The sequence below is a fragment of the Chamaea fasciata genome, unplaced genomic scaffold, assembly GCF_029207755.1.
Source record: "Chamaea fasciata isolate MVZ Bird 193981 ecotype frontalis unplaced genomic scaffold, bChaFas1.0.hap1 SCAF_19, whole genome shotgun sequence".
NCBI classification, from domain to species: Eukaryota; Metazoa; Chordata; class Aves; order Passeriformes; family Sylviidae; genus Chamaea; species Chamaea fasciata.
In genome coordinates this window covers 9228604-9256141 of record NW_027094104.1, presented here as the reverse complement: position 1 = coordinate 9256141, position 27538 = coordinate 9228604, and the positions used below count along the sequence as shown (strand labels likewise).

Below are 27538 nucleotides of genomic sequence, written 5' to 3'. Positions count from 1 at the left end.
GATTGATGGGCCCTTAATTTCTGTCTCTGCAAATGCTCAGGGTTGGTGGAGGTCTTTCCTTCTGTGTCTTCTGCACTGTTGAAAAACAAACTCTTTCTGGATTCTGGACATGTATTGGGTCCCTTTCGTTATCAAAAATGTGGGTCTGTGTAAAAACTGTTGCTGAGGTGATGGGTTTTTTTACTCTCAGTATGTATCTGTTTCATTGTTAGAAAGTGATTGTGGGGGTAGAAGATTAGAGACAGTGTGCACAAGGCCAAGACCCTGAGATCTTAAATATTCCCCCTGTAAAATCTGCTGTTACAGTTTCTGCACCAGCAGTGACATTTATTTTTCTCAAATGCATTTTTGTTTTCTGTCTTTTCCTTGCTCTCCCGTTCACAGTTTTGAAGGGTTACAGAACTCAAATCAAACACTCTCAAGGCACTGGAATGCATTTGGTGCTTTGATACTCCCCAAAGACTTGTGATATGATGGAAGACATGAGGGAGAGATTTAGGGTAAAGTTTGCTTTGATTTCCTAAAGAAAACATTCTACTGTCGCAGCTGTTAATCAGATAATCAGAATGTGGAGTTTAAGATCTGATCTAAGTTTTCTCTTTTTGCCTTCTCTACAGGGTGAAAGTCTATAGGGGGGGAAAAAACACAAAAGAAATATAAATTGTATTGGAATAAATACAGCGAGTTTGCATGAATATTTACTATTTCTCCTGTGGGTCTTTTGCATGTACATTAGCACGCAGCTGAACTTCTCAAATTCAAAAGTGATCTTCCCTACAGTTTGATGCTTGTTTATAAGGTGCTTGTGTTTCTTTCATTTAACTGAAGGTCATGTGTCCCCCATTTCCAAGTTGCATAAAACTTTTATAGCACGAGCTTTTATTTGAAAAAGAGAATCAGTGAGCATTACTGTGAAGGATATGTTACCCTCTCTGGTAATCCTGAACACTCAGAAGTATTTCATGTTCCTCTCTCCAAATACCTGCATTTTAAAACTTGCTGAAGCTGAGATTTGCCAGGAGGTTTGCTCACGTTTCAGCTGAACATTAGTTCTGGGAGCTGATATGTAGGAAAGTTTCATGTGCTGCATTTTATGGGAATTTGTTTTCCTCTTTGCTTGCACATTTTAGGGGAGTTTGTTCATTGTGGACATAGCATCTTGCACTTTAAGAGCAGAACAGTTTTGTTTTTAGCTACACACCATGCGGGGAGATGCTTCTGTTGTCTATATTGTCATCTGTTAAATGCTGCCTAATAAGTCACAAATATGAAAGACCAATTCAGTTTTCATCTTGTGAAAATTCTAAATGTCCACAAGTCAAATGGAAAGGTAATTTTTTAGACTTATTTTACATCGGCATTGGTCAGTGTTGTTTCTTAGCAGATTTCTTGTTTGTTCTAATCACAGTTTAGGGCCTGCCAATATGACTTTAAGCAGATTGTTTTCTTTCTTTTATAGTAAAACCTCAGCACAAACAGCAAGCCGAGAAGACAACCTCTTGGTGCAGAATGCTTTATTTTACTGGATGGAGTCATTCTTCCATTGTAAATACTTGACTCTTTAAATGCTGGAAAATGTCCAAGAATTGGAGAAACTTTTTGCAAAGTCCACTTTTAGAAGCTTACAGACCCAAAAAAAAAAAAAAAAGCTGTAAGACATACTAAAATCATACAGGCTGTTTTTCCTTTGCATGCAGCTATTGTTTAACCTATTCAGCAGTAGGTTAATTCATCATCATTAATAGGGAAAAGCTCTAAAAATGTCCAGAAGAATGGTGCTTGCTCTTGGGCATTCAGCTACAAAACAGAGATATTCAGCAGTATGGTGGGCCCTCAATTATCCCACACAATGGGGCTGGCAGGAGCTGGCTCACAAAAAGCAAAGCCACAGCCAATTCAATCCATAGGAATTGGACTAGAAACCCAAAGATAATATATTTACTTGCAGCAAGTTTGTAAACAGTTTTGCTTTCAGCAGCAAAGTTTAAGAAAATCTAATAGCATAGGTAAAGAGTAGCCTGCTATGTGCAGTTTTTACCCAGCAATTCATTCTTTGTGGGGCTCTGCTGGAGGCAGATATGGCAGGAGGAGCTGATGTCCTGTTTTTCATTCCATGTGGTGGCTTCACTGCGGAGACTTGGTGTGAAAATTTTATTTAACGTAGGGAATACTATCTGTAAAAATTTGATGTTTTGATATAATGGTCACATAGCTGTAAAGAGCACTGCTGTATTTTTTCTGAAAGTGGAAAGTCCCAGGCTATAGGGTCGGAAAATTCCTTCAGGATTTGGCCCATATCCTCCCATTCTCCACAGCACTCAGGATTTTCCACATCTGGGTCTACTTCTGGGTCAGGGGTCTCATCAGCCCCTCTGGAAATCTCAGCCCTCACTCAGGACCAGCTACAAACCATGGAGAGGAAGCTCACCAGATGAAATACCAGCAGGGTGGTATCTTTAACGTTCAGGGGACACCGAACATTCCCCCAAAGTGATGTGACCCATTCAGAAGAGAAGAGGGACAGGCCTGGTGAGGAGCACTAGAAGAGCAGTAAACTGTGAGGAACCAGGGAGGCTGTGACAGCAGTTCAGCCAAATTCAGCTTTTCTCCCCCAGCTTTCCTCCCATTACTGTGCCCTTTGCAGGAAGAGAAGGCATCATGTCACAGCTCCTCTCGCTGCCTCTGCTCTGTGTTTGCTGCAAACCCTGAGACATTCCAGCCTTCACTCAGCCTTCCAATCCAGAGGAAATCATGGGGAGCTGTAGGTCATAAATTTTCCAGCAGCAGGGATACCTTCTCAGAGGTGCTGAATGCTCTCTGCTTTCACTGGCATTAGCAGTTCTCGGGACTCTCTTTTTTTGATTAGTTTTGTTGCTTAGCAGGGTTTGGGACTGTGAAGGCTAAATGCTGCTGGTTTTCAGTCAGGCCTGCGCCAGAATTACTGTGTATACACCAGGTTTTCTGCACAGGGAGGCAAGGTATGGCTTATTTCAATAATCTTTTTGCTGGATTCCAGCTTCTTTAGAGAAGGATTTTCAGCTGCTCCCGAAGCTTGCAGTGATGAGGTGACACAGGCAGTTATTTGTCCAGGCCTAGGAAAGGGTACAGCAGTTCAGTACAATATAAACTAACTGCATGGAATCCATACCACACCAGCTGTTTAGGTTCCTAAAAGCTTAATAAAACTCGTTGTAGTTATTTTCTTTTGAAAAATCTTCTTTGGCCTGTACTTCTTGAAGTAGGAAGAGTCTTTTTTTCTCTGTACCACTTCTCTCACACGAACACGTGCACACAGAGACCTGATTCTGGATGTAAACCTGGTACACTTCAGTGAAATGGTCCTGGTACATTCCTTGCTGAATTAATGCACAGGTATTTTAACACATCATTGCTTCAAGGTGGGGAATGTTCCCCTTTAGTCCATGGTCTGCCTACAGCTTTCAGAATCACTGTGGCCCTCCCTAGGGGATTTGTTTTCTTTTCTTTTTCACCTTCTAATGTGTGCCCCTGGATATTAGAAATATCAGAATGCCCCTTCATTTATCTCACAGAGATAACAGAGTTTATGTCTAATCCTTGATTTGTGTGGATGTAACTTTGAAAAATGCTGCAGCATGAGTAGAATTAAATATGCGTTGTGTTTTGGGGAATTAGCTCGTTGCTTTGGAAAGCAGTCTGGGCCTGTGATTGTATCTGTTGGTTTTGTGAACTGCCTGGTTTCCCCTGTGTGTCCTGCATGGCCACACAGATGATATCTGTTGTGATAAGGTTGTTTCACCATCTGCATGTCTGCTTTGGTCACACTGCTGTTAGACTTTGATTTGCTTTCCTTGAGAGGTTTCTGTAAACACACAAATGCCTTTCCCTGTATTGGAACTGGAATTTTGCACTGAATGCTGACATGATCTGAGCATCAGTGGGAACCAGAGCACCATGTGCTGTTGACAGCTTTGAAACGCAGCAATGAAAGTCACTTTATCAACTCTTTGTGTTCTTTAGATTTATTTTCAGAGAATCTGTGTAACAGTTGGATGTAATTCGATAGCCAAACAGTGAAAAAGAACAAACCAGTTCCAATTACTTGCTACTTGATCCTTGGAATACACCCAGATAGTTATAAAAGTTCTAAATAATTTAGTGAATAAGATGCTGAAATAGGAATTTGTGCCCATTGTCTGGAGATGGCTTCCAGTTAGGTTATGACAACATGGTTCTTCTGGAATTCTAAACCTGAGCAGATTTATACCTTCGCCTTCTGGTTTTTAACATGAAATATTCATACATTTAGATATTTTTACAGCATGCAGTGCACTGTAATTAATAACAAGTATTATTAATAAGCATTAATCTTTCAATCCAGCTGTGTGTGAAAAGTTCACAGGTCCAACCTGCTCTCCGAATACTGAATTAATTCCTCAAGGAGGCTGGAAACCCACTGGTATTCCACGGTGACACAAGACATTTGTTAAGCACAGTTGGAGAGTATTTCTAAGAAAACTAAACATAGTTCATGGCACCATCATTCAAATTCTGCTTTTGATTGATTTTCAAGTTAAGACTAGCATGTCCTCTTTGTTTCTCTCATTTCAGTCCATGCAATCCAGAAGATTTATGGATAAAATCTGGACTGTCAGTCTCACCAAGTGAGAAATTGCAGTTTTTATCACAGAACGAGGCAATTTGACCGTTTTTTAACACCTTGGCAAGGGTTTATGACAAGAATAGACAAAAAAGAAATACAGAGGGAACTTTCCCATCAGACTAAACCAAGGTGAAATATAGAATTTCCAAAGTGCGGAAGGTTGAGGGTTTGTTGTTTGGTTTGGTTTTGTTTTTTTTTTTTTTTTTTTTCTCTTGAAGATAAAATTTCAAAAGCTCTGGAAGGTGGTTTTCAGAAGTTTGGCAGATGCCTCAGTGTTTCAGAACAGTTGTTAGGAGTTAGTGTTTTTCCTGGCCACTTCTCCTCCCATCAGAGTGGGTATTCAGAGGATGCAGTTTTATGTTACAGCTGGACTCATTAACTGTGGGCAGTGACCAAAAAGGGAGGGCTTGTTTTCCTCTCCAGAGCTTTTCCTTCCCTCTCCAGTGTGTCAGTGGTATTGCTACTCTGACCCCAGAGTGAACTGATTCAGACAACTAAGGCTGTAGAAAACTAACACTAAAACCAAGGAAAATGTTGGCTTTTTACTGATGTAGAGCTCTGATCCACCCTGGGGTCAGTGCTGGGACTGGGGTGTGTGGCCAGAGGCAGGGTGAGTGGGAGAGCTCTTCACTTAATGTAAATGTGGTGTAAATGTACATTTCTAGCAGTTTGATCAGGTCAAAGGTTATTTCTGGGTTATCTCTACTCCTGCTGGAAAGAAGGGGTTTGTTCTCTCTGCTCGGTGCCCTGTTTTCCTGCATCCTCCTCTGGGGTAGCACTGCTGATTTCTGGTTTGTTGCATCAGGAGATTCAGCTGAAGACTAAGCTAACAACAACAACAAAGAGACTTTCAGCCTCACTAAAGTTATCCTTACATAGCAAGGGACAAGGTAGTGTGAATTTGTCCTTTGTGACAGCAGCACAAATAAATTTCCTAAAGTTAGTTTTGATGTTGCACTGGAAGTATGCATGTAGAAAAAGTTCATTTGCCAATTCATTGATTTTCAGCTGCTGTGCTGTGCAGGTTGAGAGATTTTCTTGAAGGATAAGATCCTGAAGTCATGTGTGGCATCATCAGTCTCTGTTTTGCCCGTGTGATTCTGCTCTGATGTCTCTCCTGAGATGGACAGTGAGCCATAGAACAGGGCTGGATTTAGGAGAGACATCGGTGCGTGCAGTGTGTGATGGGCTGCTGTAAAATCCTCACCTCATCATCTGTGTTAACATAAGTGGCTTTTGGATGTTCTCCCTCAAGTTTTTCAAATCTGAAGTGTCCATGTCAGTGGGACCCACCTTATCTCAGAGGTTTGGGATGGATGCTCTCGGCACGTGAGCACAGCTCATTGCATGGAGCTCCATCTGTAAGGTGAAGTGCATTTCTGTTCTCTGAGGGACCTGACAGCTCTGAGGAAATGGCATTCTGGCCTCCCCAGACACGTTTCACAAGTACCAACGGGCTCAAGACTCTCTTTTGAAGTTTTTGTTTCTTTCAGAAACGAGATTCAATGCAATGCCCTCTGGCCTGGCTTTTCTCCTTGCTGCTGTTTTCTTTTGGGATTACTGTTTGGTCATTGTTTGGCTCAGGCCATACTCAATTGCCCTTGTAATTAATGTGGAGCTAATAACCATGTACTGAGTAATCACAGGCTGCTCTGCTTTTCTGGGATTGTTTTGACTCTTTCAGCTCCCACTGACTCTTGGGGGGAGATTTTTACATTTAACACCTCTGAACTAGAGTATTTCAGCTCTGGGCAATCTGCTGATGTGCTAAGATACATTAGGTGGTAGGATTGTTCTGACTAAACATGAGTGCCTGGGACTGAAGTGTCTGGATGAAAATGAGTCACCCTAGGATCCCTTTAGGGACAGTGAAGTTGTGTCACTGTGCCCCTGGAGCTGGCATGAGGTGTGCTTCACCCTGAAATGGATGCCTGTGTTTGAGCAGATGCCTGTAAGAAAAGTGGGAGTAGGTAAAATGTTCATTTTTTATCAGATTGCTAATTTAATTAATTTGGACAATTGATTTAAGTGCCTTCATTTGGTTTTAAATCCATGTTTATCTGTGCAAATGGAAGTTGCCAGAGTTTGTGGAGCTCCCTTAGGCTGACATCAAGAGAAGCACCTTTGAAATGTAGATGCTGAGATGCATGTGACAAATGTACACTCATGCCCTTAGTTTCAGAACTTCAGATGTACAGGAATATTAACATTCCCACTGTACCATGCTATGAAATTGTCAGCTTACAGGGTCAGCATTGTCATTTGACTGACAGGAGTTGTGGAGTTGGTTTTTTCTGCCTTCATGACCCAGGGTGTGCTCTGTGGTTTCTGTGTCGCTGCTGGAAGCAGGCACAAGCTCCTGCCTTCACTTTGCACGTTGTGTTTGGCCAGTTCAGTCTCCTCTTTGCCTGGACACTTCATCCTGTGCTAAAAGAAGGAGCCAGTTTACCTCCTGCAATCCACATTCTGGCTTATTTCACAGCTGTATTACAACAAGTTTGTTTAAAGCTTCAAAGACCCACTTGTATAGTTCCTGGCTGTCACAAATGAAGAGATGAACTGAAGAGTTACTCCCTTTACTTAAAGCTCTTCCTTTCCAACAGCCTTTTATGTAGGTACCCCTGGGTAGCAAATCCACAGTCCTCAGGTAATGTTTAAAACAAATTGCATTTTACTTGTCCAAGCTTGATTGGGGTTTAAGTGTCTTTGGCAGAAATAAAAGATCAGTGTAAGTTCATACTTAATATATGCATAAGGAATATAAAATGGGAAAAAAAATAATCAGTGCTCAGCAAGTGTAGGGTTCAGTTTAAGAGCCCGAACTTCCCATGATTCTTCTCAACTACTTCACTTCCATATGAACATCATCTTTATTGATAAAATGCCAACTCCAGTAAAATAGTCTAAATTTGGAAAAAATGTTTTAAGTACTCTGCACGTGTTGCAGCTTGGGAGAGAAGAGCAGCTCATGGAATATGAAGCAGGAACCAGACTCACCTTTGGGGCTGTGGCACCTGGGAGATTGTGGTACACACTGCACTTCCAACACCTAAATTTCTTCCAAAAATTGCTAAAAAGAAACTTGTAACAGTTGCTAAATTTCCAGCAGTTGCTCCTCTCAGTGCTTGAAATTGCTGAAGTTTATGCACAGGCCTAATTTCAGGTGGATGTCTACTTTGTTCCTCAGCAGCTGCTGGGTTTGACGTTTTGTTGACTGACTGGAATTTTTTTACCTCTTTCCTAGGTGTTCACCTCCCATGGGCCCACTGTGATCATGCCAACCTGGTTCTGCTCTCGAGAATGGTTTTTCCATGTGGGAAGGTTTGATGAGGGCGGAAAGGTGAGTGGTGCAGGTGCTCTGTAGACCAGGAGCCATCCCTTGGTTTAACAACCTCTGAAAGCCCTCTAGCTGTTATCAAGGAACAAAAGGGAAGGGGTGTAGGTGAAAACTGAGCTCTGAAAAAAACCCGAGTCATACCATTTGAAAAAAACCAAAACAGTCTCCAACCAACTAAAATTGTTTGGGAATAACCCTGGTGATGGACGGACCTACCTGAGATTGACATTGTAACGTATCTATTAAGATGTGTCAGCAAACCTGGAAAAATTAAAGGTTTCAGATGTACAAGCTCCTCTTTGGGCCCTGGAATAGAGGCTAAAAGCAGGTGAGCCCATAGTTCTGTTATGAACTAACCTTGCAGGGTGAGGGGAGTTCCTGAAAGAGGCTGGGAGGGAAGAAAGGTGCAGAATGGCAGAGAGATAAAAGTGCATTCACCTGAGGGGGAGGATTTCATCCCTGAGAGGGAAAAAGAAGGTCCATAAAATACCACCACTAAAACTCATTTATCCACCTGCCTCTTGTCAGTCTTAGTTCTTGTGCTTGTCCTTGGAAGATTTTAAGCAGCTTCTCCTCAGGGATCAGGGCTGAGAGGTTACAAATTAAATACCTGTGGTCTCAGAAGTGTTCCTTCCCTGACAGTTAGGTGTTCTTTGTCTTTATGAATTTCCTGTATGGATTCAATTTGATTGCTTTAAGCTCGTCAGCGTGTTTATGGAACAAAATCCATGGATGTCTGTTAGCAGTATTTATTGTGGCAGTTGAAGTATGTTGACAAATAGATCTAACTTAAACACATTTGGATCCATTTTGTGTGGTTTGATTCTGAGAGGTTTTGCTTCCAGTGGTTTTGATGAGATTTTAGGGCTAAAATGGGTGGTTCTGATTTTTTTTTTTTTTAATCTTTCATTTGTTAGCACTCTAAAAAATCTGCTAAGGCTATTTCCTATTTTATTATTTAAACTACAACATATGATGATGATTATTATTATTTTTATAGGTTTTAAATGAAGCCCTTCAGTGCCATGCAATGTGTGTGTATATATATATATACACATGTGTATGTATGTATGAGGATATACAAATATTATTCTTTCGTCTGCCAAAAAATTATAATTACAGGGAGCCAGCAGACAGAGAACTGAATTGTTTAGAGCAGTGAAAAGATTTGCCCTTAATTACGTGGTGGGTGAGTGGAAGAGCTGGGAATGGTGCCTGGCTCCCAATACAATCTACATTTGCTGACCCATGCTCTTTATTTCTTTTTTATTATTATTCCTTATCGTTGTATTTCCACCCTCTGAAGGATGTTTGACTTCTTGAGCGTTGTTAGTAAGCTCCAGAAAGAAAGCAAGCAAGTTAAAGCAGCAGCAACAATAGAACAGCAAGCCTAATGATAAAGTTCAAGAGGTTAAGTTAAATAGACTATTGTTCTGTGCTTTTTGCTTTTCATTTTGGGTTTGGTTTTTTTTTTTTCTCCTTGTTTTGTTTTTGTGAGTTGGGTTTTTTTCTGTTTTGTTCTCTCTGTGTAATTGTGTAGGAATTATGCCACTGGTTATTCAGCTGTAGTACACTGACAATGTTAATCCTGATGATTTTCCAGCCACAATGCAGGATATGTCCTTCTAGTTTTAAGAATTCCCAGTGATAAGTTGAACATATTGTTTGTCCCTATTGTGAAGTGTCCAACATGTCCAAGCTCAGCCTCTGGCTGATGCAGAGGAGCTTCAGAAGAATACCCTATGAACAGGCCAGATCTGAACAAAGCAGTGAAGTCAAACCTTTGTCTTCTGTGGGTTTAGAGGACACAAAATCAAGCCTTAAATCTTGAGCATTTAGTGTTACAAAGTATTGAGCGTTGCTCTAACTCGTTCGTTTTCATTTGAAAAGAATCCCTTTAAAGCCAAGGAAGTTTTTCTCTGTGTTTCAGCAGAGCTGAGAATACTCTGAAGTGTCTCATCCCTGTGTGTATGGTCTGAACTGAGCCAGGATCTGTGTTAATCTGGTCGCTTCCATCTCCATTTTTGAGTCAGTGTTTATTAATGAGGCTTGTGAGTGTCATATTGCTGGAAGTAAACACAGAAACAGGCCAACAAATCTCCATCTTTTGGCCTTGTCCATTTGCTAAACTGTTCCTTGCCAAAAAGCTGCATTTCTCATTTGAAATTAAATCCAAACACCTGTTCTTCATATTTCAGCGCTTAGGAAAAAAATGGAGGGTAATTCTTCCATGGGAGAAATTGTGATTTGATGTTTATGGTAACAGAGTGGGTGGACTGATAAAATACAAATAGATGTGCTATGGTGTAATCCTTTTTTAATTCCAGGTAGATATTTATGTCTTTCTCCAGCCATTCAGGCTTTAGGTGAAATAGGGTTTTTTGGGTTTTTTTTTTAATGAAGTTCTTTCTGATCGAGATCTGCAGTTGCTGGAATTCCTTTTAGTTGTATTCCTTTTAGGTCCAAACAAAATATTATCTTCATAAATGGTCTCTAAGAACCTGACAGGTTTGTTTTATATATTAACTAAAATGGTAGGAGTTTTATTTATGCAGTCTCTGCTAAATTATCATTAAACCAGGAGTATTGAAAAGATTTTAGCAAGCTCTGGTGGTGTTCTGAGACTGAGATAATGCAATGGAAGTGGTCACAAGCCCATGAAGTAACATTTCAAATAGTATCCCCTGCTGGAAGAACACTCACATGATGAACCATATTTTTCACTTACTTTTTTTTTTTTTAGGAGACTAAAAGAAAATAATCTTTTAAGCAATTTTGGATGAAGAGTGCAGTACTTCCTTATTGAAAGAAGTAGCAGCGCTTCACTAAACCCTTCAGAACTCCCACTGGACACTTCATGTGTGACAATACCATGGGTGGCTTTGCTGCTGGAGTTTTTGGTGTCTCCTAATAAGTAGCACCAGTGTTAAAAAGTAATAACCATGTCCAAAAGCATCACCAAAAATTGTGCTGAGGAAAAAAAATAAATGCCCGTGTTCTGGTCTAATGTGTAAAGCAGATTTTGATTTTTTTTTTGTATCTTCTGTTGGAGTGGGGAACTCCCCAGTCGTGTGCAGTGGGAGACGAGGTGCCTGTTGTTAGTGAAGAAAAGTTATTTTTTTTCACGTGTCTGACAGAAATGCTGAGTACAAGGAGAGCTGAATAAATGAGCATTGCTACCCTGCAGGCTCCACGCCATGCAAGGGTAGAAAATTGCAGTCTTGGCTCTCTCCAGGCAGAATTACTCTCAACATCACAACTGTTACGTGCCAAGCTTGTCTCTTTCTCTAGAATTTTACCACAACTTGCTTCCAAATTTCCTGTCACCCCTGTGTTTATCCTTCCTTTTTAAGTGTATGAAAACTGAAAACGGAGTGACAGCCTTAAAGTTCTGGGCTAATCTCAAAGTGTAAACAGGGGGAAATTATTCTTAATGAGCCCCAGATGGAATCGTGCATTGTAAACCACCAGCCTCTCTGAATACAAAGTGTGCCTCCAAACAAAGTGTCTGGAGCTCAGTTTCATTCTGTTTTTGTGATAAAAGGTCACAAAAAACACGGGCTGAGGAGGTGTCAAAATATCCTTTTGAGCACAGGAGACTGCAGGCCGTGGTGTAAAGCTCTGAGGTAAATGTAGCTCTTAGGCACTCACTGATGCAATTTTCCACGTTTCTCTGCCAGAGCACACAAATGTCGCTCCCTTCAGAAAGGCAAGTGGTTGTAATAATGCTAAAAGGCTAAGTGGGAGTTTGGTCTTTTGGAACATGAAATAAAATATTGTCAGTCTGTCAAATAACCGATCGAGATGCTTTGGAGGAACTTGGGATAAAATACAGGCATTACTGGGGGGTTTTTTTTGTTTGTTCTTGGCTTGACATAGTTAAGGCTGAACAGGGATCAATGTTTCAACTAAAAAGCAGAGAAAAAGTGGTGAAGCCAGTTATTTGGTACACTTTATAAGCTGTTTGAAAATTCACCTCATACCCCACGTCTAATTATATTTTCTGCTGGTCTGTTATTAAATATCATTTACAATTTACCACCCCTCTTCCATTTGACTTCCCCTTTATCTTTGTTTAACTGCATTTCTCTGTGCCAAGACATTTGGATGAAAGCAACCTTTTGGAGTTTCCTTTAACCTGTTATTACCCAAACAATGAAATAAAAGCTAATGGGCTCCGGGTCCTATAATCAAAGCAAAATGATGGAAAAGCATGATTTGGGTGAGAGCCAATAATGAAGTGACAGATCTGCAGAAAGGGAGACTTAAGAATATCTTGGGTAATCCTGTTGCAAAGCTATTAATAGGTATTTAATTCTTTCCATTCACCAATTTTAGGCTCCTCTGAGGGGCTAAAGTGATTTTTTCTGTCCAACAGTTACCCTGATGGTTCTGACTGGTTTACACATGTACCAAGTTACAGCCCAGTTGATGCCCCTGATCCAAAGGGAGGCCTAAGCTTTTCCAAACCTGGAGGCTCCTCACCATTACTGATGGTGGAGGTGCAAGGGTTGTAGCCAGAATTGCTTCTTGGGAGACGCTTGAGCCTCTCTGAAAGATGTTGAGGTGGCTGCAGTTGGAGCCCAGTTTGCTGCCAGGAGTGAGGACAGCGAGAGATGAGAAGGCGGCAAGAGAAGGATCAGAGATAATTGAGTTTGGTCCCTGAACAAGGAGTTACTTTCACTCAAGTTTGGGTTCTGCTTGACACCCCATGGTGGATAAAAAATCAGTCCCCTCGCCTGTACAACCGTCAGCACAACAAGCAGTACCTGCCCAAAGTACTGGGTGAACAGAAACCCTTCCCCTGTTCAGTGGGAATGTGACCAAGGGAACTGTGATTTTGCATTTGGCTGGTTAGAGCGGAGCAGGGGCAGGCTGTGCTTTTCTCTGGGAGCTGTAATTACTTTATCCCTTTTCGCAGCAGAGGATGTGGGGTTGGGTTTTGCCTGCAATGTGGAAAATTCTGCATGTAGTCCAGTAACATGTAAACTGTGCAATTTAATTGTATTTATTATTGCTGAAAGCTATTGATGTGGTAGCCTATTGCTGAAACGCTGGGTTAGTAATTGATACTTTTAGCTGCGGACATTAATTTTCAAAAAATACGTTAAAATATCCCTTTAGCGGTTAAACAGCTTTTTCTTTCAAAGCTGTGTTGTTCCGCAAAGATTCCTGGTGTTTAAAATGCCATCTGGATCCAATAATAGATCTCAACTGGGAAGGAACTCTTGTATTGCAGCAAACTTACACGCTCAAGAGCCGTAGGAAGTCCCATCCCTGCAGGATCCATAACACAGTCAACATCTTTCCTCTGAAAAATGCGTGGCAGTGCTGCTCCTTTGTAATGTGAGAGGCCACTGCTGAGCAGTACAAGGCACCTGCTCCTTCCTAGGGCTGAGTGCACTTTATTCCAGAGAGTTTCTGCCAGTGAAAGGAAAGCAGAAAGAGCCCTTGGAACCAAACAGCGTTTTGAAAGATCCTTTTACTTCTGCAGTAACTCTTCTTAAATATGCACATTAACGGTTGTCTTGAATAATGCGAATGCTTATCCAGAGGAGAAGGGATTGCTGAGATGTGTGTGCCATGATCACAGATCTGAATCCAAACCTGACTCCTGCAGCAAGCTGATATCTGCTGCACTTGTGCCCTGAGACATGATCTGGTGTGTGACCGGAAAAGAGAAAAAAGGTTTAAACTTTTCTGCTGGCTCAGTATTGCCCTGAAAGTCCACAATAAGGAAAATTAGAAAGGGTACAAGATAAATGGAACGAAATTGATATTGTTGGTTTTTTTGTATTCTTAGTGACTGTGGTTGCTGGCTGCCACTCCAGCTTCTCCCAGATTTCTTTTGTGGCTTTCAAAGTTCACATGAAGCACGAATTGGATGAGGTTGTCTAGAAGTTTTCTTCTGCATTGCAGCTCTTAAACCAGAAGTCAGACCAATGTCTGCAAAGACAACCAAGAGCTGCAGATGAGCTGCCCTTAGTGAGCAGCCAGAGCAGAATCCATTTAATTCAGAATGTGGGAGTGTGGCCCAAATCAGTGTCACGCGTGAATCAGAGTGAGGGCTGGAGCTGCAGAGCCCAGAGCTTGGTTGGATTCTGATTTCTCCCAAGACACACATGTTCAGCTGAGTGGTTTGGAGTTGTTTGCCAGGGTGCAGAGATTTTTTTTTTTTTTTTTTTTTGGTCTGGCTTCTCTTCCACTCCCACACCCCTCTGGCTACTCAGCCTGGTGGGTATGAGAAATAGTCACTGAACTGTATTGCTCTCATAACTAGAGGGCCAGTCCAGCACTTTAATTAGAGAATCTCATTTTCTTAATTATGGAAGAAACTCAGAAGCGGTGGTAATAAGGAAAAATTGCAATTAATATATTTTTTTAACTTGTACTCTTGTTATTTTTCTGTGTTGAAATAGAATGGTTAAAATTGAGGTTTATGACCTGGTTATTCGTGTGTGTGATACTGTCTACAGAAAGAAATGCATTTCAATCTCTTCACCTTCTTTTCCTTTTCAATTTTGTCATGTTATCTTTCAGCTTTTTATTGTTGCTACACTGAAATATTTTCTTTGACTCACCTGGTTCTATGAAAGGGAGTTTTTTAGTCTGGTAAAAATCATGTGACCTTGTAAACACTAATATTGCAGGGAAGAAATGTCTGTATTTAAACATGAAAAAATGAAATGTTCTAGTGTTTCAGGAAGTTGTAACTTTGTAAAATATAAATAAACACTACTTTTTTACCTTCTGTGTAGGGCTTTAAAGGTGGGTTTATGCTTTCATATGTCACAAAACGGAATTGAGTGCTATGAGCCTTATGATTGCCCTTCTGACACTGCATCACTTGCATGAAGATTCTCTGATTTTTAACTGGAAAGTGTTGAAATGATTGTGAAATCTCTCATTTTTCCTAGAGCCTGCTGGATGCACAATTGCAGGAGCTTTTATCCTGTAGTGTTTTTAGCAGCAGTGGGTGCAATCCCATTAGGATGAATGTACCATGGAAGGAAGTTTCAAGAAAAAAAAAAAATATTTTCAGATGTTGCCTCATTCTGAGGTTGCCTTTATTGCAGCTTTTATTGAGGTCTCTCACTATGGGGCCTGAGTCACCTTTCCTGAGCAGACACCAGTATTTGTATGACAGCCAGAGAAAGAAGGAGGATTCCAGTAAAATGAGAAAAAGACCACTCTCAAGTCACTGATCCTTTTCAGTATAAACCATTTGGTTGCACGGAACTTTAGGCTGCACAAACTGTTTAGCAGCTGGGTTTCTTTGTCTTTTGGATTCACCTGCACCAAGCTTGAGATCCCTGTCAAAAGGCGAGGATGTTGATTTCCCCCTCCTCTGTCCTTGCAGTCAGCTGCACTTCATTTTTAAATAGCGCTGGTCATTCAGCAGCATTAGCTGCATTTATTTCTTGACCCATCAGAGAACTTCATTGGGACACATACAAATAATATTATAGAATCAGAGATGGGCTTGGGTTGGAAAGGAACTTAAAGATCTTTTTGTTTCACCTCCAGGTCACCTTCTACTAAGCCAGGTTGGACATTTCCAGGGACGGGGAGTCCACACCCTCCCTGGGCAACAGAAAAGTTGTATTTAAATTGTATTTATGAATAACAGTTCTGTCAAACCGTATTCGTTTGGCAGAAAAATAAATCATCTTCAGCTGTAACTGAACGCTGGTACAATAACTGTGTTTCTCTTGCAGGGTATCCCAGAGGATTTGTTGTTTTTCTATGAACATCTCCAGAAGGGTGGTGGAGTCTTTCGAGTGAACCGTTGCCTCCTGCTCTACCGGTACCATCCCCAGGCTGCCACTCACTCTGTCCTGGAGTAAGTTCTGCTTTCTGGGAGGATTGAAAAGTTGCTTTTATCTTGGATCATAGGCAGCTTTGGGGTTTTCAATTAGGATTTTGAATATGTAATATACAAGGGTTTCATTCTCGTGGGGTTTTTTTGCCATACGGACCATAATGAAAAAGAATATTTTTGAAACGTTACGGCTTAATTTCAAAATCAACTGCCTCAATATTTAAAAAGTAAACAGAAACTTGTAATACCAACAGAAATGGTCTTTTGGAGGAAAAAAAAAAAAAGAACCAGACCAAAACCAAACCTTTAATCTGATAATGCGCAGATATACGTATTATTTTACATATATTATATTATTTTACATGTATTATTTTCTTATTTTAAAGGGTCTAAACCACCTAAATCCCTGAAAATTCCCTGAGGATGTTTAGGAGTAATCTCAGGTGCTTCCTTGTAAGCTGCCTTTGTTGCCTGTTGCCTTTCCTGGGCTGCTCAGCCCCTAAAGAAGGTTTTAAATTGCTGACTCCTCTACAAGCTGCAAGCTGAGCCAAAGCCGTTCCTCTCTCTTATGCATTGGCATAATTAAAAAAACTACATGAGTTGTACTGTCCTTTAGGAATCCCGGGCCAGAATCACAGTGGTAATTAAGTAAACTGTTTTCTTGCTGATTACTGATATAAGTACACTTTTCAGTCAGTCCTGGTTTTATTGCTCTGTAAAAGTGACCGTGCCTGTGGACATTTTTGTTGTCCATCCCTGTATTGTGGTGTTGCTGTACATAGTGTAAAACAAATAAGTCCCATAAATAGCACGCTCATGGTTAATGTCACCACAGATCTTTATAAATACATCTAAATCTGCATATCTATTTAAAATCATTTAACTACAAAAAGGTCATTCGAGCAAATAGTACACATGATTTTGATTTTGCGAACAAGCATGAGATAAATTATTTTCCTTTTTATTCATGCTGAGATGTAAGGATTTTTATTTTTTTCCTCTTTTACTGCGTGATCCTTTTGGCAGTCAGAGTCCAACTTTTCAGCCACGCATTATGGGACGCTAAGAACTCTTGGAAGCCTTTTCGCTTCTATCTGTGGGAAAGCATCTAATTCTTGGAAATTAATTTGTTTTGAATCTGCTGCAAGCTGTTGCTCATTCAGCTCTCCAGAGCCGTGTGGCACGAGCACCCTGAGTGACAGCATCCAGGGGGAATGTGGAAGTGCTCTGAGCTGTCTCAGATGTGCGGGGTGCGTGTCCAAATCGGCGCCTTGCTCCTCTCGTTCTAAGAAATCAGGCGAGCTGCTCTTCCTCTTGGCTCCCTGCTGGTACTACTGGGGATGGTGTTTGGTGCGTGACTTTCCAAACACCAGGTTGAGCAATAGCTCCTTGTCCTGCCTCATCCCCTTGCTTGTTGCCCGAGTCGTGAAGGGCTGCCCGGTGTTTGTGTCTGAAGTTCGCGTTGGGCAAAAAGGGATTAATGAGCTCATCACAAAGCTCTAAGTTTATAATTTAAATTGGATCTTGCCTAATTTGCCTCCTGGTTACCACCTTATTTAATGCATGTTCTGGCTTTTCTAGAAGTGTTTTTCTTTATATGGTGTGTTTGGCTGAGCAGTTTTCTGGGGTGTTTCGCTTTTTGCCGTTGGCCCGGGTCATCTTTGAATTTTGAGTTAGCCCGGACCTGGATTTGGAAGTAGTAACTCACCAGCCAAATTAATATCTTGTCTGAGATCAAAACAACGTTTGTAGGAAAGTTGATTTAAAAAAAGAACACCCCACTATATGCCTAGTTTCAGTCTTTAAAACAATAGCAGGATATTTTTATACAAAGGTGCATCGTACCGTCTTTTCAGCAGACAACAGTTACTCACAGCCTGTGATGGTTTCAGTTTGTGTGGGTGTCTTTTGGAAGCTTCCAGAAGGAAAGAAGCCTCACTGCATTTTCGGACTTCTTAAAATATATGTAAAACTGCTTGGCAAGTGAGATTCAATTCTTTTATTTTTTAGTTAGTATGTGTAATTGTAAACATTCATGTGCTTTAGGTCATTTCCTATGATTAGTATCCTTCTGGAACAAATATCTGGAGCTGAGAATATCTGTGAAGCAGGAAACTAAATCTTATTTGCATTCTCCCTTACCCTGGAGGCATCAGTCTGCATTATTAAATGTTTTGGGTGCGTGACAGAATCTGCATGGAGTTCAGTGTCTGTATTTAGATTTCATTGGGTGCATGCAGAAATGTGAATGTTCTCATCGTCATTTCATCCCAAGTTTGTGATGGATACCTGCTGGATTTTGAGAAACTTCTCTTCAGCTAGGGATTCACAACACGAAATCTCACTTTTCATATCTCTTGGATCTCACTTTTTATTTGGTGGTGTGTCCTAGGGCTGTGTGTACTCAGTGCTGCACAGCCACACTAAATTGATGTGAGACCGTATCAGGGCTGGCTTTAGAGTGAGGAATACTGGAGTGAGAAAGTCTAATGTATAATAAAAACCATTTTAAAATTCATAGATTTTTATCTTGCCAAAGGGGAGAGAAAGGAACTGTATATACAACAGTGCCTCACTGCGAGATCAAAGTGAGCTCGGAGTGAGGTGAGCAATAAAAAATTGCACTTGTCTTTAGTGCTGCTCATGAAGACAGGTGGCTGGGGCTTGCAGCTAATCCTTGGAGCAGTTTACAAGTTTTGAGTCAAGACAGATTTAATACATGTGGAAAATAAGGTTTGTACCTTCTAAGATCCAGGCAGTTCCCGTTTACACGGAAGAGGTGAAGTGCACCTTCGGTAATTTCAGATCCCCTGTGCTCAGAAGGAGCGTGATATTGCTCCGCAGAGATAAGCAGAATTACATAATCCATTGAAAACATCTGGTTTCAGGCCCTGGAAGCTTCCAGTGTCATCTGAGTGAGGAGGAACAGGCATTAGTGTGAAACACACATTTGGCTGTTTCTGAGGTGCTCTGAGGCCGGGGCTTGGATGTGTGGTGAGCACAGGAATGCCTCCTTCATTTCCTGCGCAAACACACATGGCCAAAAATAGGCAGGAGGGAGGAATAGCCTCACATATTCCTGCAGAGCTGAAACTGAGATGAGGTCAACTGCATTTTTATCTTCTACGCTTGCATTTGGCACTTCAATTAAACATGGAAACTAATGACCTCATTAGATTCTTGAAAAGTAAATGCCATTAGCATTGATAGTCTCTGTCTCTCTTAATAAGCCTTTCATGAAAAATAGGCCACAATGCAAACCATGCCTCAGCTAATGACCCGTGGCCTGAAGATGAACTCAGACATTAATAGAACCTATTAACAGTGTAAATGTAATAACTCAGTGGGACGATATAGTCCAGCAATTAATAAGTTCACGTGAAGTTCAACAGAACAACAACGGCAAAAAAAAAAAAAAAAAAACAAAAAAACCCCATCAGTTTATTCACCAGTATGGCCAAGGTTCAAACACAATTTATTTCTGAATTTCCTGTGGATGGTAAGGGCCTCGAATTCTGTGTGCAACACTGGCTGGAAGGGATCTGTTTCTTCAGCTCTCGCTGTGGTTATGGAGTTCTCTGTTCCTCCATCTCTGGTTAATCGATCAGGTGAGGTTCACCTATCACACAGAACTCTCTCACCCTGCCATCAATAAAAAGCTCCTGGAAGAGGCCCTTCACTTGGGCAGCTCCTCTTCCTGCCTGGCGTTACCTGAGCGCTGTGCTGGGCCAGCACGGGGAGAAAAGGTCAGATTTATGGATCTATAGGATTTCTGTGCGTGGCAATCGATGCCTAAAATTCCAGCGCTGTTCAGGAGGTTCGGGCTTGTGTTTCTGCATTTCTCAAGCACTTGTACATCTGTCTTTGCTCTGTGGATTCACTTATGTGGCCTCACTGGGGGACGGAGGGGAAAGGCAGTGCACCAATATGGCGAGGTTTGACTGAGCTCGGACATTAAATCATGTTGCTTTTATTGTCACATTATCTTTCATTTCAAAATAGGAGGGGAGCAGATGTTTCTTGACTCCTGTATTCAGTCAGTAGGTCAGCACACATTTTTAACAGAGCTCCATTGTTGCATTACTTGGGTGGATGGTCTGGTAATAACTACTTGGGGCTGAGGAACACACGGCGTAGTCATTCTCACCCTCGGCATGAATACCCTCGTTTCACTCCTGCAGAACTTTGGCTCCTCTTCTTCCTCCCAGGCTCCGTAACTGATGAGCATTGAGGGGCCACGGCGAGCGAGATCTTAGGAAAATTACGTAAGCCTCAAGAAGGACATTTCCAGTGGAAAATTAGCGCTTCTGAAATTTCTTCTACAAAGTTGTGGCAACAAAATGAAAGAAATGGGGAAAACAAGGTATTTCAAGGCTTAGGGTCAAGAAGGAGCGTTAGGATATGGGAACAAATTTGTGCAGTGAGAAGAATTCTGTCCCACCTTCTGGGTGAGGAAAATCTTGTGAACTGAACGCAGGCTTGGGCATGGCACTAAAGGCTGCTGCAAATTGCTTACTCTAATCCTTTCTGAGATGGGTAGGAAAAGCTGCCTTGATTTGGGGGTGATGCGGAGTAATAAAACCTCCTGGGTTTTGCTGGTGGCTGTGGATATGTAATAACGCATAATCTGAAAATAGCTGTGAGAATCATCTCTGAGTAGTGGTTTGAACAACTTCTGGATGGTTTCAGGCATTTTCTCTAATTACCCTTTGCACGTTGCTGCAGCTCCTGTCTGGTGCACCTGCACTGGCTCGTGAAGGATGGGAAAATGGCATTCCCTTATCCCTCGAGGCAGGAATCCCAGTTATCTATTCTGGAAACATCAAAAAAAAAAAAAAAAAAAAAAAAAAAAGAAGTGGCAAATCAGGTGAACCGGAAACCTGAAGGGAATAACCGAAACTCTCTCCTCTGACACCTGTAAGCTCCTTTTCGCCTCAGCCTGTGGGATTGTTTGTGCAGAGAGAGTTCTCACAAAGGTGATGCCTCTGAGTGTCACTCTAAAGCTCAGTCCCAAGCTGCCCCCTCGGTTCTGTGTTTATCCCGTATCTCACCTCGCACTGTGAAAAGTATTTCGGGGTTAACTCAAGGCTTCATAGTGTTTGATATAACTTATTTTTTTTCATTGAAAACACACAGGATGGAGGTGTGAGCTTCAAATGCTTTTCTGTGGGCATTGTCATAAAAATGCCTCATAGTGATGAGAGCAAAAGCTCCCAACTAATGGGTATATTGGCTTCGTTTTTACAACCCTCAGTACGTATTTGAGAAAGTTTTTTATTGATGTTAAATGAAGCTGTCTGACAATATTCTTGTGGTTGAACAACAACCCAATTATTTTGGAGCTTAATACCTTTCATACCCTTTTATTTCAGAGTGCAGTTCTTTTTTACAAGCTTTCCCCACCAGCTTTTCCAGGATAACATTGATAGGTGAGTCAATAAATCTGCTTCAGGCTGAAATCTTCACAGGTGATCAACAGCACGGAGATTTGGTCTGACTGAATTTTACCTCAGTAGGTAGAATTGTGGCACAGGGGCTCTCGTGGCCTAGACAGCAACCAGGAACTGTCTGGAAGAGCCAATACTGCTGTGCTTTTGTTTTCATCTCCATGAAAATAAAAACAGCTTTTATAAGCCCGGAGGTAGATTGCAGTGTTTGCTCTGCACCTAGAAATTAGTTACAGGTTCTGTTCATGCCTTGTAAGGCTGCCTGGTTTTTTTACTTTGGCTTTCTTAATCTTGCAAACTCAAGTGGAAAAGAAACTTGCCAGTGTCACTCAAGCCAACAGAACAGATCCTGAAGTTCCTTTGGAATGTAATACGGTGCTACCCTTCTGAAGTCACATTTCAAAGGAAAATCACTTTGAAAACCTTTCCATTTATGTGCAAAGCAATAACCTTCCTTTTTAGAAGCGTGCAGGAGCTCTAAAATGTCCAGTAAAGTGATCCTGGAAAAATGCTTGACCTTCATATTTTGTTCCTTAAACTCTCCTTCTGGGAATACAGTGTGCTCTCATGAACACGGAAAAAGGCAAGTGTCAAAGGATGCCAGCAGCAGTTAAAGCTTTGCAGCAGGAATGCATCTCGTGTTGCATTAGAAGAGGTTTTTGTCCAAATCCAAGAATCTCTTTTTTCTCCATTAGTTGAAGTGCTGGTGCCGAGCCATCGTCTTTTAAACTGTGAGGAAAATTGGGAGGTCTTTTCCAAGTTATCACACCAGGATCAGTGATGAAGTGCTGAGCAGGATCTGGCTGTGCTGAAGTGAAGTGGGGTCGCTGGGTCCTGTGAGGGTTGTGTGCTCTTCAGAACATGACTTGGGGCTGTGAAGGAATGGTGCAAATAAGCGAATGGAAAACCCCATCTGAAGATTGCCTTAAACAAGGAGACGCCACCAGGGGTTCATCAGAATTTCCTGGGAAGGAAAGTTACAGCTCAAGGTGCCTTGTTCAAGGGATGTGGGTTAGGAAGATTCATTTGTCAAATTGAGAAAATCAATTTATTCTCTCTAGGAAACTGTTTATTAAGTCTGAGGTGGCTTCCTGGTTAATGAATATTAAATGAATGCTGGAAATAAAGCAGATGTTTTTAACAGCAGGCAGTTTTCTTTAATCCATGATAAATGCTGTAGTCTTAAATATTACATTATAGGCTAGAACACACACACTCAAACAGGAAAAAAATCTGTAGTTGTCCAAGTGCATTTGCCAGTTGGGAGAAATGGACCATGAACAAATGCTTGCTTTGACACTGTTTTCTCTTTCTGAGAACCTGTCTTGAACTTGTTGAAGATGTCAGCAGATTGTCAGTACCTCGGGCTGTTGGATGGTCCCTGGCTGTGGATGGTTCCAAAGCCATCATTTTTTGATGGGGTTTGTCATTTGGTGTTAGTGTCACCCTTGTTTACCTCAACCACTTGGCTTAATTATGTTGTGGAAGTTGTCCCAAAGATGTTCAAGGTGTAATTGCACACAGACATCTGCCAGTTTGCTTTTTCCCCTAAAGCATGTTTTTAAAAGTTCTATGAGACATACTGCTTTTTAGAAGGAGAAGAAAAAAATCCCACTGCTTTTTGTTCCTGGAAATGCAGTTTCTTATGAGAGCTGCCTTTCAAATCAAGGGACAGTCACATTTGTGTCATTGCCAAACAACACTTGGGGAACTTTTCCGGTTAAACCTCTCTTATTTGGCCTGAAATGTGTGTGTGTGTGCAGGTTGGTCAGTGTGGATGGTGTACCAGGGTGCTGCGTGTGGGACTGTGCAGCTCAGTGGTCGTTGCTGGAGGGTGTCACGGGTTCACAGCTTTCACACCCTTTTCTGGAGGCTTCAGCCAAATACCAGACTGTAAATTCATTTGTGCTGTGCTGCTGGGAGTAAGCTGGACTTCTGAATCTCTGAGATTCCAACTTCTCATCAGCCAAGGAGAATATCCCATGGGCAGATGGAACAGGAGGAGCTCGGCTTGGGTTTGGGAGATGCTTTGCCTGTGTCACTGCAGGGTTCTAGAGCAGTTCACAGCTGAGTACAGGTGTGGGAAGGGTGGAATTTCATTACCACAGCTGCAGCTTTTCATATTCTTGTGGTCTGGGAGGGTTCTTGAAAATCCAAGTTGTTTAGCTACTGCTTTCCTATCTATCCGAATGTTTTTTGTCCGAGAACTTCCACGGAATTTCTTTTCTACATTTCCCTCAGAAATTTCCAGTCCAGTGTTTTGATGTGATTATTTTTTTTCTATTATATGAATCACTTTGGTCCAGGTTTACACGTAGATGAGCGTGTACATGTGCGTATAGGTCTATAATAATGGTAAAAGTTTTAGGGATCAAAATCTGCCCTTTTTCCAACTCTCCAGGGGAACCATCTGGAATCACCGAGTCAGGTTTCTTGAGGACAGAGTCCTGAGCTCCTGGGCATCATTCACCATTTGGAATGCTGGCAAGCAAGGCAAGAAGCTCTACAGAAGCTTGTCACCTGCTAATCAGAAAAAGGTGAGCTGCAAAGTAACATTTGTACAAACCCGCTTCTTCTTCATATGCCCCATGATGCTTCTAATCTAACACAGCAAAATTCTCGTAAGATATTTGATCCCCAAAGTACTAGTTGATAATTAATATAAACCAGGGCAATTCTCCATATTCTGTGTATTTCTTCTTTTAAAATGCCACGATGTTTTATTTAGAGCTTATGATGGGCATGGAGAGCAGGAAATGCTCCAAGTTCCTGCTAAGCACAGTAGTAGGAGAGACAGAGCTGTAGTAGGCAGGTACTCAGGGTGAGTAGAGCAACTCTTTATTTGGGTTGTATGGTACTGAACTGCCTTGTCCAGGGTCATCATCCATGCCTGTGTAATATTTACCCAGTTCCATAGTGGGTAATGGACACGTCCCTGGTCACTGTGACTCCCTTTGGAAATCTGGATTGCCAAAAAAAGCCGGGTTTGGTGTGGGCTGAATGGGTGAGTAGAAACTGCTGCATGTGACTGTCCCATTCACAGTCAGCTGAGAATGCTTGCATTTGGCTGTGGCAGATATTTCTCAGGATAGATTTGTCCAAGAGTCTAAATCCCTCGTTTTTATAGCATTTTCTCGTGTGCAGTAACTTTGTGTTAGATAAAGGCTTCAGGGCTAATGTCAAATGGCTATTTCTTATAAAGAGCCACAGAACATTCATTTTTATTGCTGCATGTGTTTTTCTTTTCTTAAGAATATGGATGGGAAGACAAAACGACAAATACATATAAAAACCTGATTAATGTTGCGGCCCTCAGACCACACACACATTAAAAAATAGAAGACATTTGTGTACACATGGTTAGAATTTCAGAATAGCCATGGGAGACTCTCGGACAGTAAACGTGCAAAGCAAAAAAACTGAACTGAATTTCCTGCTTGATATTCCAGTGCCATCCCTCTGTCATTGCCATCACATGGCAGTGGGTGAGCTGTATGAAAAGATATTGAAGGCTATGAGTCACTTGCTTCATTCAGAGAGGACAGACCTGTCCATTAAATAAGATTTTATCTTGGTCATGCAGTGCAGGGTGTACAAGATTTTGGGGGGTTTATGAAAATGTTCTCTTTCATTCTTATTTGCTGAGCACCTTTGGAATTTCACTGACTGACCGTGGCCACTGGGCTGACACTCAGCAACCACTGTCCCTCTCTCTAAAATTAGGAAAATTAGAGAATGAATTCCAAGGGAAGGGATGGCAGCTTGTCTGGTGGATTTTTGAGATGTTTCAGAAAAAATAGACCATGTTTTCTCAATTGGCATCAAGTACCTGTAGACAATTTGGGACACATACTCCTAGGATAAATAATAACACCCCCCAAAAAAAACACCTACCTGCAGCTTGTATTATTTTGTAATTTTGAAAAAAATTCTACTAAATCCTCAGGAAGAGAATTAAATAATTTCATCTGTCAGGCTTAGGGTGTGTAAGAAAACGTATTTAAAAAAAAAAATAAAAGAATATTTCTAGTATTTTTAGAACCTGGTAAACAAAGCAATTGCATTTCTTATGCTGACAGGGTCTTTGCGGGATGTTTGAAAAGCCCAGCTCTGCCCCGTGCCAAAGAGCATTGTTTCTTAGAAAACAAAATTCAGGCAATTCCAGGAAGCAGCAGTCTGTCTATGTTCGTACTCACCAACAAATTATTACTTCAGTTTGTTTGGAAAACAGTGTGGATGTGCACTGTGGTCGTGTTAAAAGGGAAAAGGACACCTCAGCAATTCTCCCCTTTCCCTCAGCCATCTGCATGGTGAATATTAAAATGATGCTTTGTCTCCAAAGGAGTCAGGCAAAAATCCAAGGCTCAGTATTTTTTTTTTGCTAAACAGCAACACACGAAAAAAATTCCTCCACTAGTAGGGTTTTTTTTTTTTAATGAATTAATTACCATGATCTCAATATTCTTAGGGAAATTCTGCTTCCTGGCTGTCCCCTCCTTGATTCACACTGCTGACAGTGGTTCAGTATTAGCATTTCTGCAAGAATGAAGTCAAACAGACCTTGTTTTGTTTAAAACACATCCGTCGTGTCTATAATTTGCAGCTGAAGATGGAAACCAAATGTTTTTTGGGATGCTCCGTGTGCCTGGAGGGTTTCTGAGCTGTCTTGTCTGCTCTTTTATTCTCCATCAAACTTTAGCTAAAAGGAGAACTTCAGCATGGACATTTTGTGTCACTGCATCACCAAACTTTGTGTTGCAGCTCTGGTCCTTCAGCTCATTCCCACAGCCAAGGAAAAGTTCAAGTTTTGTAGCATTTTAACTATTCCAAAAGTGTGTGTGTGTGCCACTATCAGAGCCTGGAGTGGGGACATGGAAAGCAAATAAAAATGAATAAATATAATGAATAAATATCAAACCCACCTCCACAGTGGGACAGCAAGGGGAAAGCAAGTTAAAAGCCTCCAGAGCAAGGAGAGAGACGAAATTGGAAAGTTTCAGTTAAATGCTGGTGTAAAACACCCTAAAATGACGTGGGGTAAATCGAGGCTTCATTTTGGACTGGGGTGAACAATTCTAGGCCAGGAAAACTCCCTGCTCTTTCCACGTGGGAGGAAGAGCTTTCTGCAAGCTGCGTTTTGTCAGCTCAGAGCTGTGCACACCCCAAAGGTGCCTGGCATCACTCACATTGACTCTGCAGGGATGAGGCCCTGGCAGTGAGGTCCCACACCCGTGGAGGCAGGTGGACGTTGTACACAACAAGGGAAACGTTTTATGTCCGGTGTTTAGCAGCTGATTTTGCACGTTGGATTCTGGTGTTAAAATCCTCCAGTGACTTTGCTGTGGGGAAGCTGCTGCTCTTTTCAGTGGCATGGTGTCTAAATGGAATAATGAAACGCGTTCTTGGGGTTTAAAGGTATCCACAGCTTGTGTCCGGGCTGTGGTGCTAAAGAGGTGAAATCAAAGCAGCTCCTGATACAGAAAATCCCTCAGATTGTGGCTGGTGCTTGCTGGTTCCAGGTCATGGCAGAAGCTGTTTATTCCTGTGTGTCTCTTGTCCTGTTTGCCATTGGCTCCGTCTATTTAAACTTGCATTGTAATGCTTTCCGTTACTTTGTTTTGACATGAACGGCCGAAATTGATGTTGCTTTTGCAGAGATGCGTATTAACACTCTCCCGAGGCTTTCTACAAGCCTCAGCGGAAGAATTCTGATTAGAAGAGTTAACAGGGTTCACTAGAAGTTGAACAGATGGGGGATTGCATGAGCTGTGGAGGGGATGCAGCAGGGAAGATCTGCTCAGGAGGATCTTGTAGGGTTTGGAGGTGACTCTGAGGAGACCAGCTGATGCTGTGAGGAGGGAGAAGTTAAAATGTGCAGGTGACCATTTATTGAAAGGGTTTTCCGGTTTGCTGTCAGGTTCTGCTCAGTTCTTCACTCTCCTGTGTGAAACTTGCCTCTGGTGTCCTTCCAGCTCAAAGGGACCTTGAGAACGTGCTGATCACGTTGTTGCTTTCTGTAAACGGCTGGAACAGACCCAAACCAAACCGCAGGTGAAAATAAATGGGGGAATGAAATCCTGTGAGGACCGTTCGCCATAGAAGGACACCATTAGGCCGATGAAACCTTTCAGCTTTTCCATGATGAAATCTGGGTGCAATGGGAAGTGTGAGGAAACATTCTCTGCAGTAGCCAAGCAGTCACACAGGAGACAAACAATTCAGTTGTTGTGTAATCGGGGCAGGTAGTCCCAGCTGCCCCCCAGGGCTCTTCTGGCGTTCCTGGTCCTCCT

At 41.7% G+C, this 27538-nt stretch overlaps 1 protein-coding gene across 7 annotated transcripts in view; it reads left to right on the top strand.

The window, feature by feature from the left end:
- B3GNTL1 (UDP-GlcNAc:betaGal beta-1,3-N-acetylglucosaminyltransferase like 1) overlaps positions 1-27538 on the top strand; it is a 95378-nt gene that overhangs the window by 60131 nt on the left and 7709 nt on the right. For all 7 annotated transcript variants that reach the window (XM_066200876.1, XM_066200881.1, XM_066200880.1 and 4 more), the window contains 3 exons: positions 7887-7982; positions 15698-15822; positions 23650-23785. In XM_066200876.1, the coding sequence (XP_066056973.1) occupies positions 7887-7982; positions 15698-15822; positions 23650-23785 (357 nt within the window). The remainder of the gene's footprint in view (positions 1-7886; positions 7983-15697; positions 15823-23649; positions 23786-27538) is intronic.